Source organism: Berghia stephanieae, chromosome 3 (genome assembly GCF_034508935.2).
Source record: "Berghia stephanieae isolate SIO BIC M18660-M18661 chromosome 3, UCSD_Bste_1.3, whole genome shotgun sequence".
Lineage (NCBI taxonomy): Eukaryota > Metazoa > Mollusca > Gastropoda > Nudibranchia > Aeolidiidae > Berghia > Berghia stephanieae.
Window position 1 is genome coordinate 31,412,590 of NC_088362.1, and position 10,598 is coordinate 31,423,187.

Consider the following 10,598-nt stretch of genomic DNA (forward strand, 5'->3'; position numbering starts at 1 on the left):
CAAGACAATTTTCTTCTTTTGACTATAGACAGGAGGGATTCCTGTGGTCCTGTTGACCTCTTCATTCGACCTATGATCTGTCCCGGTAATGCCCAAAATGTGCCTCCAGCATTTTTTTTCGAATGATTGTAGGCCTACCCTTTTAATTTTTATGGAGTTCTGAGGTTAATGTCCAACTTTCACAACCACGTAAGAGGACTGATATAACAAGTGCCTAAGATAGATAATTTAGGTTTGGAACTGAGTGTCATGTTTTTGCTTTTCTATATCTTACCCAGTCTTGCCATTGCATTCATTGCCATTGCTATCCTGTTTTAAATTCTGGTTGTTAAAATTGGCCATCTTTGGTGATTGTAAAACCAAGATATTTCAAGGATACCACCTATTCAAGCTGTTGACCTACTAAATATATGCTGTTTAAAATGAGGTTAAATTTCATTGGTAAAGCTTTATTTTTTGGGGGGAAACAACACTTGTTGTTAGAGCTATCTTTGTTTTGTTTTTTATCTGAACACAGGATCTATCTTTTAAATGCCATATTCATTCGCACATAATTCAATAATCTCAAATTGCTTGGTATGTAACATTTACAGCCAGTTTTTAAAATAAATTGTTAAAGGTAACAATATGATGGTAAAAAGTATACCTTTGTGGCAATGGAAAGTAATAATTATAGACTACTTAAGGTATAGAAACTAATCATAATTCAATCAAAACAGTACATAGTTCATGCCTGACTGACTTAAGGCCTTTTGCTTCCTAATCATCCAATCAGGACGCCTCAGTTGCCTCTCTAATCATCTATGTCAATAGGCTTCAACAGTCGTGATGTCGCTTCCCTTTTAATGATGCATAGTAACTTAGTAACTGGTTCTAAACTATCGGGACAATGGCGGACACCCTTATATAAATCTGATCATGTTTTGACTTTTATACATTCTGATCACATGACATGTGAAAACGTTCTAGCCAACGTGAAGAATAAAAAGTACCAATTTTCTTTGTTTAGAACCAATCTGCTCGTAGCTGGGCAGACGTGACATCAGACTATTTAATCGAATTCCTTTCACAGTTCACAATCTCTTGTTGTGGATGCTTATGTTAGAAGACCTTCTTTCATTTTAGTGCTTGGTTATTTTGAGGCATTTTGGGTCTCTATTTAGGACAGCGTGAATTGACGTTGGTGGTCTGCCTTTATATTTATTGTGTCCAGATAAAGCGAAAAACGTATTCATGGCTTTAATAGCTGGTATATTTTTTTTATCTCCTCTGAGTTCATAGAATAATGAAAACAGTTATATCTATATGACAATGTAAAGTATGACAAAACTCACAATTGTAGACTACTGTGTTCTTAAATAACCATATTTTTAATTACATACAAATTGCTTACATTATATTCGGTGCCTTACTCCAAATCAGTAAAAATCAGTGTGGTAAGCTGGGATAAAAACTTACAGTTTTTACCTGACAGATCCCCCAAATAAGTTGACAATACAGTAAATCTTTTTATCGCATTAAACAAATAGTTATGTGATTGTATTGCTTTAGTAACAATGATTCTTAATAACTTTTCACCTCCATTCAAGGGCCATTTGTTATAGTACACATACTAGGTAAAAGCAACCTTTCTATAATACTAATATTAAATGCAGTGTATGTGTAATAAAAGGAGAAGAAGGAAGAAGAAGAAGAAGAAGAAGAAGAAGAAGAAGAAGAAAGAAGAAGAAGAAGAAAGAAGAAGAAGAAGAAGAAGAAGGAGGAGGAGGAGGAGGAGGAGAGGAGGAGGAGGAGGAGGAGGAGGAGGAGGAGGAGGAGGAGGAGGAGGAGGAGGAGGAGGAGGAGGAGGAGGAGGAGGAGGAGGAGGAGGAGGAGGAGGGGGAGGAGGAGGGAGAGGAGAGGAGGAGGAGGAGGAGGAGGAGGAGGAGGAAGGAGGAGGAGGAGGAGGAGGAGAGGAGGAGGAGGAGGAGGAGGAGGAGAGGAGGAGGAGGAGGAGGGGAAAGGAAGAAGGAAGGGAGGAGAGGAGAGGAAGAGAAGAAGAAGAGGGGAGAGGAGAAGGAGAGAGAAGGAGGAGGAGGAGGAGGAGGGTGGGGGAAGGAGGGGGGGGGGGGGGAATTCGCAGTCGGAAAAAAAGAACATAAGAAAAATGAAGGTTCTTTGTTTGCTTTTTGTTTGCTTTTCACATAACTTCGAAGTATTATTTATACAGTTCTGTGCATTTCCCAATTTCTATTGATTTGCTAGTTATGGATTTGAATATTTCTCGTCTTTTCTATTGTATTCCCAATAGTTTGCCAATGTGTTGGCTTACTGCATGTCCAAATCCAGTATTGATCAAATGACACGCTGTGTTGCTCTGGAATTGGCACCCAAGGGAGTTCGTTGCAACTGTGTAAAGTAAGGATTCCCACACACAGGAAACGTCAATTCTTTAAAATACTAATTGATGCAGAGCTACCATCTCTCTCTTTTTTTTTAGAGTCTTTAAAAAATGGGGTTTTTTTTCATGGCCTTTTTTCATAGGGATGTTTTCATTGACTAATCTCAAGGGTTTTTAATTTTGTTTATAGTAGTTTTCTATTGAATTTCATCAAAAGACTAAGATTTATCGCTCTCATTGATATTAAATATAATCAATTTTTTAAAATTATGAATTTTTATAGTCAAATCTTGATCTACTTACATTATTGATTGATAGCTCTGATTTATGTCATCTAATCTCTGGCAAAGGTGATTCAAAATAAGTTTTATTTTTACTCATTAAGAAGAAAGCTGAAGCTCACATGTATGATCTGTTTCTGTCAATCTAATTCTAATAGTGGTCATTTTTAAAACATTTTAAATCAAAATGTTTGCAGAAGAGATTTAATGAAACATTTGCTTCAAGTAAAGATTCATTTACAATGTACTTTATCATGATTTTAATGACTTAAAGTAGTGAAGAGTTTGATTAAATTTATAGAATGTTTCCTTGATATATGGTGATTATTCACAATGATTTTCTCACTTTGATTTAATCCTCTTTACGCCTTGTGTAACATAGGGCCTCTACCAGCTATTTGTTTACATCCTTGGCTTTCTTTTTTGTAGTGAGTCCTGTCATCTTCAATTCATCAGATAGTGAGCACCTCCTTGTCTGTTTTGGAGGTCCAACCTTTCATGTAGTGCCGCGCTGAAGACGGTCTGGACCGCGGTCCGACGGTCTTTTAGCTGTGAACCGAAGACCGGTCCCAGAGGGGAAGATCGGCGGCGGTCCTCACTTCTTATCACCTTTCAACTAGTGCGGGGCGGTCCTTGCAAGGACCACGGTCCTACGGTCTCGCGCCATAGCCTACTACTTCCCCAGCGATTCGTTGCTTCGGTTGCCTATCTTCCACCAATCACCACCCATCCCACTTAATTAATCGCACCCACCCCCCTTTGCCATACACTAAACGACACAGACGACCATGCAGGCAGACGACCACCAACCTCCACTCCGCAAACCGCCCTTTCGTGTGTGAGATGGGGGGAACAGGAGGCGCACGCCTTGGACGATTCCATTATACGGGGTAAATTTCAAAATTTACTACACCATAATGATCGCAATGACAATGATCTATGGTGAAGGCATGACCCCTCTTCTCTAATGGGTTATTGTTTGAAATGTATGTGACTACAAAAGATGTGTGTGTGTTTGTGTGTGTGTGTGTGTGTGTGTGTGTGTGTGTGTCGAACCTAGCAAGTAGCAAATCCGATTTTTTGTTTTCTTTTGTCCATCTCTTGTCACCACTCCTTTCTATCGCAGTGTTGTCATTTAAAATAATACAATAATATTAAAATTTCGTTTGGTGTTTTTACTAATCAAATAATATGAGTTTCATTAGTTTCTTCCTTCCAAAAAACCCAGTTATAACGTCTGAATTTTAAAAAAGTCCAATAGAATATTTGGGGACCCCGATAGCTCAGTTGATAGAGCACTCTCTTTATACGCAAAGGGCCAGAGATCGATCCCGGGTGCAGTCGATTTTTTTCTGAATCCCTGTCTACTCAGCAATGAATGGGTAGCTGAGTTTGTTAGATCTGGCGAAAAGTCACCATCGATCCCTCTTATTACCTCATCCACCCCCTCTTATTATAACTTCACGTCTCTCTCTTACTCTTCAATGCTCGCTGCCCTCTAATGTGTGTGTGTGTGGGGGGGGGGGGGGGGGGGGGGGGGGGGGGGGGGGTGGGGGGGGGTAGGAGTTGCGTGTGTGTATCAAAGCCACGAACAACTCGATCAACGCCTTGGGCGATGCCATTATCTCCGTTAATGGGGATAAATTTCAAATTTTATTAAATTATCGAAGTAACAATGAAGTACGGTGAGCAAATAAAGAAGGCATCACCCTCTTCTCTAATTAGGTTACAATTTGAAATGAGTGTGACTACTCCGTGTGTTTTACTCCTGTAGGCCACGGTTTTCATCGTGTAGCGGTCTTTAACGGTTCAAGAATGAACGATCCCACGCTCTCAAAGGTCAAACCGGTTCGAATTTCCAACAGTCTCTCAGGAATGTTCAATGTCTTCTTGCGGTCTTCATTTCCCAAGGACCGTAGGACCGTGGTCCTTAAGCTTGCCAAGGACCGCCCCGCACTACTTTCATGTCCCTTCTGAGTTCCAATCGAGGGATTGGTGTATAAAGTTAATCCCTGTTCTTCTCCATTTCCTCCTTCTATTTGGGTGCTGATGGGTTCTTTGTTTGACCTTTACCATAATTAATTAATTATGCCCTTCCGCCAACACATCATAAGATATCGTCGCCTAGGTATTCCACGAAGGAATATAGATGATTCATCAAACTGTCTGATGTCAACATGTTGTCCAAGTGAGCAAAATCTTGCCCAAGGAAAAAGACGAAAGTGCCTGAAGTGGGGCTCGAACCCAGTACCTTCTGGGTCACAGTGCAATGCCTTAACCACTCGGACACTTTGCTTGACCATTATTCTATGTTAAAATTGTGATCTTGCCATCTGATTTTCAAAATCCGGTAGGCATTTGTTTATGAGGTGATTAAGGATGTTTGTGACCCTCCAGGTTTCCGATCCATACAGAAGAACATGTTTCAAATTGGAACCAAATATTCCACGTTTAGTTGCATTAGAGATAGCAGTTGTTTTCCCAATAGGCGACAAGGTTACAAAAGACTACTGAGCTTTCCTTATATTCTGGCTTTGATATTTTCTTCCATACCTCCTGCTTCACTAACTTTATAGTAAGTTATATAAATTATAAGTATAAAAGTATTTAAAGTCGCTTACATCTTGAACTGGATATCTTGATATGTGGAATGTGGTTAGGTTTTGGTTAAAATTCGCGTCACCTTGTTTTTTCAACATTTATTTCGAGACCAACATTTTTGGTTGTTTTGGTCAAGCAGTCCCCTTTAAGTTGCATGTCTTGAATGCGATGGCTCAGTAAGGCAATATCATCTGCAAACTCCAAATCTTCCAGCTTTTTGAAGAATTTCCATTGTACTCCTCGCCCTAGTTTGCGAATGCTCTTCTTTATTTACAATAGTTACTTACTATAATTTACTGTCTTCATCTTTCACAGTACTTGTGCTCTTTGGTACTTTAGTATTCAATAACTTGACATAATTTGCTGTTTATTCATCTTTCACAGCCCTGGTGTCATTGTCACAAATCTACAGAAAAGAGGAGGCTTGAATGACGAGCAATATGCAGCGGTAATTTTAGTTGTTGTGTATTAGAATAGTTGAAACTTTAGATAAATAATATTAGTTGATTAAAGCAAAAATCATTTTTTTAAAAATTGCTTTTGTTTAGACATTTAAAAATATGTTATAGTTTACGCCTCATATATGAGGCTAAAATTATCAAGATTGATTTGAATTTAATTTGACTACAGTGTATTTATAGTCGTTTCTGTCTTTTCTCAAATAAATTTATATTTTATTTCCTTTATTCTATTGTCATTTTTTTAATTAAGTATCTTTTTTATATTCCAATATATATGAATCTATTTCAATTTGTATGTGTCCTGTTTACGTCCTTAGGACTTTAATTTACGGTTTGTTTTGGCAATTTTTAATTTTCTAAATTCTCTAATGAAAAAATGAAAAGGACATCGATTACACAATTTACATGAATAAAATATTTGAGATCTCTTGTTAAGTGTCTGCTTATGAAATTAAAAATATGAAAAGTGAAAGTTTGGAACTGTCACTTGTATGAGATAAACAACTGAAAAGGTGTATAAAAGAGTGTCAAAATGTTTCATACTTTTCTGTTCACATTTTTACATGTTTGCTCTAACCAGTGTAATATATATATATATATGATCAACTTCTACAATATTCTTTCTAATGAGAGCGAACGCTCAAAACAATACTGTAGAAGTTGAGCACGATTATATTTGAAATATTTTATAAATAGCTCCTTTTATCAAAAAGTTGAGCACTATTATTTCATGGTTTTTGTTTTTATAATATATATATATATATATATATATATATATATATATATTATATATATATATATATATATATATATTTCTTTAAAAAATATAGCCTTGTGGAGAATATTGTGCTTATTTGAGTCAATAAAAAAATTGATATGGCGCACAACTCTACTGAAAGATTTGAAAAATAGAAATGTATTTTTTACAGATAGATAAACAGATAACTTGATTTCCTTTTATAATTTAAAGTCAGTTTGAAAGTTCGTTAAGTCAAACAGATATCATAAAAAATTTACCGAAGACACTAACACTCTCATGGCCACACCCTCAACTCTATCTGTCCAGTAGAGTCCTTACTTCCATTGTGTTGATTTAGCGGTGATCAGTGTTGTTATGTAGTAGTGTGTTCTCATTGCGTGTATGTTTATGTGTGTGCGTGTGTGTGTTTGTATGTGTGTGTGGTGTATACATGTGTGTGTGTGTGTGTTTTGGAATGCGGTTGCGTGGAAGAAAAAAAAAAGGGGGGGGGGGGGGTGTCCATCAAGTAGGGAAATTCCTGAGCAAGGGGGGGGGGGGGGGGGGGAAGGGGGTGTGTGTTTGCTAGGAACTGTCAGATTGGCATTTTTCAGCAAATCGTGTCATTCATAGTGATATAATTCACTTGATCACATGACGGTATTCGGATTTACAGAAATTTTAAACAAGTTTCACCGATTAACAACATCAACTAATATTACTGCTGATATTACTGTGTGTAAGCGTTTCGGCAAACTGTCAATTGGTTCTGTCTAGCTTCTAGCCCGAACAAACCAAAAGTAGACAGATTCGGGGACATGATATTTTTCGCGTCTGCTTCAGATTTTCTTTTGACCTCACATAAGTAAAGGGGAGACATTCCGAAAGCTCCTACATCCCCAATATATTTTCACCGTTGACGTTTTGTCAGGCGTTTATTTATTCAATTTGTCATCATATAGAAGCATTTAAAAAACTGTAGAACAAACCTTGATAGATTTGTGAAAGTTTAAAATTTCCTAATTTGACCATTGTTTTGATTCTCGGCCACCATTTTAATTTGTGAAGTATTGAAGGTAGGGCAAAGCAGTCCAAGGGTATTTTTTACCTATTAGGGTTAGTCATAAGTCTTAGTAAAGGTGCTAGGGTGTTTATTTTCCTATTAGGGTTAGTTAAAGGCACTAGGTTTTACTTTTTCTTGGGGTTAGTTGAGAGAATATTATTTAAGTTGTTTCCCGTTGTAGGAGCTTTCGGAAGGCCTCTCAAGTAAAGCGTGGTAAAGACTTGCGACTTATTGATATTGATATCTACTGAATGATAAACTAAAATCATGCCAAATCATGTTTGTTTGTTTGTTTTTTAAGGGTTTTATGGCGCTTGCAACACATTTAGTTTATATCAGCGCCAGTAAAAAGGAAGAAAATGGGGTAGTAAAAAGTTCTAGAATTACAATTAAAGCATCCAAGAAAAAGTAAGACAAAGGGGAACTGGGAACAAATAGGGATCAGATGTAGATTCCAAGAGCATACCTTCAATGTACTTAGTTTGAGATCACCAATAAGTCTCATCCGGACACAAGCACGGCCCCCACTAAGAGGAACACACTCAAATACTTACATTATAAATTATAACAAATATAATAATACATAACAGAGAGATGATTTACAAGAAAAAAAATATCATCTCCCAAAACAATAACTATGCATTTGACTGTCTTCCTCCCAGCCAGGACCCCGACCAGGGCCAGGACAAAACCAAGCAATCTCATTCCAAGACAAAGACAGAATGCAAGTTGGAAAACAATATAGGGGGATAGAAGACACAATACGTACCTCCCTGCCCACTATGGGAGGTAGGATGCCAAATCATGCATGGCAGCGACGACAAGCAGATTTTCATTTGACCTCACATAAGTTAAGTAAAGGGGAGACATTCCGAAAGCTCCTACATCCCCAGTATTCATTCAATTTGTATTTTCACCGTTGATCTTTTGTCAGGCGTTTATTTATTCAATTTGTCATCATATAAAAGCGTTTTAAAAACTCTAGAACAAATCTTGATAGATTTGTGAAAGTTTAAAATTTCCTAATTTGACCATTGTTTTGATTCTCGGCCACCATTTTAATTTGTGAAGAATTGAAGGTAGTGCAAAGCACTCCCAAGTAAAGCGTGGTAAAGACTTGCAACTTATTGATATTGATATCTACTGACTGATAAACTAAAATCATGCCGAATAAAGCATGGCAGCGATGACAAGCACATCAATTAAAATGTGCATTTAATCGTAATCAAGCTAATCAAGAAAATGATTCTGGCAATATCGAATGAAAATAGTTCTTTCCCCGCGAAATTGCGGGCTTTTTGCTAGTATATTATATATATATATATATATATATATATATATATATATATATATATATATTATATATATATATATATATATATATTTTAATATATATATATCTTTGACATAAATTAAATTTCAGTTCCTGGAGCGCAGCAAAGAGACGCATGCCCTTGGACGCCCAGGAGAACCCAATGAAGTGGCTAAAACAATTGCATTCCTGGCCTCGGACGATTCTTCCTACATTACTGGTGCTTCTTTGCCTGTGGATGGTGGACGACATGCAATGTGCCCTCGATAAATAACGTGGCTGCCATAAAGATTCTATTATAGTGCACATTGCACTGAGTAAAACTAACATTTCAAAAGCAGTTTTTTAAACCCTTGTAATTAACCGGAATAACAAAATAATCTGAGATAAAGAGACTGAGAGAGACAGAGAGAGAGGGAGAGAGAGAGAGAGAGAGAGAGAGAGAGAGAGAGAGAGAGAGAGAGAGAGAGAGAGAGAGAGAGAGAGAGAGAGGGAGAGAGAGAGAGAGAGAGAGAGAGAGAGAGAGATTTAACCGGAATAACAAATAATCTGAGATAAAGAGATAGAGAGAGATGTGTATAATATTATCTGGACTTATATTAATATAATCATCTCCCTCTTGATCGTTTTTTTTTGTCTTTGTCAGGTTTTTGTTTTGTATCCAGAAAGTTGCATATTATTACTATTTCGTAGCCACTAAGCTGATTACTATTGTGATATTTTTTTTTCCAGATGAAGACTTAATGGTAAATATAATATATACAAGTAAGCTCAAATAATACACAGGTTAGCCTGTTACTGTTACTCCAATAGATGGTATCAATTTGGCATTCAACCATCAGATGAGTGACAATATTATGTTATGTTATCAGAATAATTGCATTTAGCTAGAAATCCTTTCTCATCATTCTTCATAAATGATGAATAATTTTTAATGTTTTAAAAATTTTAAACTGTTTTATTGTAATTTTTATATTACATAATGGGAAAATAATAAAACTTCAAATTGAAGAGTATATTGATTTTGTATGTATTTTTTTTTTGTCTGGTAAATGTGTCGATGGATAGTGTACAAAAAGTAGAAGTAAAAATATTTTTTTAAATGTCTGATACCTTTTTCTTTTTTTTGGAGCTTTTATATAGCGCAATATCCACTAGATGTGCTCAAAGCTCTTTACAAAGGGTCCCTGGTCAACAGCAACATTTAACATGTAGGACGGGACATGACGAATTTTCAGTGAAATTACAATTTTTTTTCGGACAGGGACAACACTGATCAGTCGGTACTCATTTTACACCTGAGTACGATGAGAGAATGTGAGTAAAAAGCCTTCTCCAAGGACTCATCTATGCACAGAGTGAGGCTTGAACCCAGGACCTTCTGATCCAAAAGCGAGTGTCATGCCACTAAACCACATAGCGGCACACAGTTGCATGTCATCGGGATTTCTGAAGTTCAGTCTGGGTTCAAGGATGTCTTGATTATTTGGTATCATTTTTTTTTTCATTTATTTTTCTTTCTACTTTGTGTGCCACTGTGTTATACACAACTTTTCAGATTTTTGTCTTGCACTAGCACTCTGGGTGTCGTTATCCAGATTTTGCACTGTGGCCTCGTTTCAAATCAAGTGCATAAAGCGATGTAGAAGAACTTGTTTTGTTTGTTTGTTTTTAACTCACTCAACCCTAACACCGACTATATCCGTAGTTTTCCCCATGCCTATTTGTTACATTTTTCTGAAACAAATTATAGGAGTAGTATCA

The 10,598-nt window shown here is 36.8% G+C and overlaps 1 protein-coding gene across 1 annotated transcript in view; it reads left to right on the forward strand.

The window, feature by feature from the left end:
- Positions 1-9,333, forward strand: part of LOC144967529 (3-oxoacyl-[acyl-carrier-protein] reductase FabG-like) — a 17,285-nt gene extending 7,952 nt beyond the window's left edge. The window contains exons 6-8 of the mRNA XM_078904913.1: positions 2,291-2,397; positions 5,647-5,710; positions 8,946-9,333. Coding sequence (XP_078761039.1) covers positions 2,291-2,397; positions 5,647-5,710; positions 8,946-9,104 — 330 coding nt within the window. The 3' untranslated portion in view covers positions 9,105-9,333. The remainder of the gene's footprint in view (positions 1-2,290; positions 2,398-5,646; positions 5,711-8,945) is intronic.
- The last annotated feature ends 1,265 nt before the right edge of the window (positions 9,334-10,598 follow it).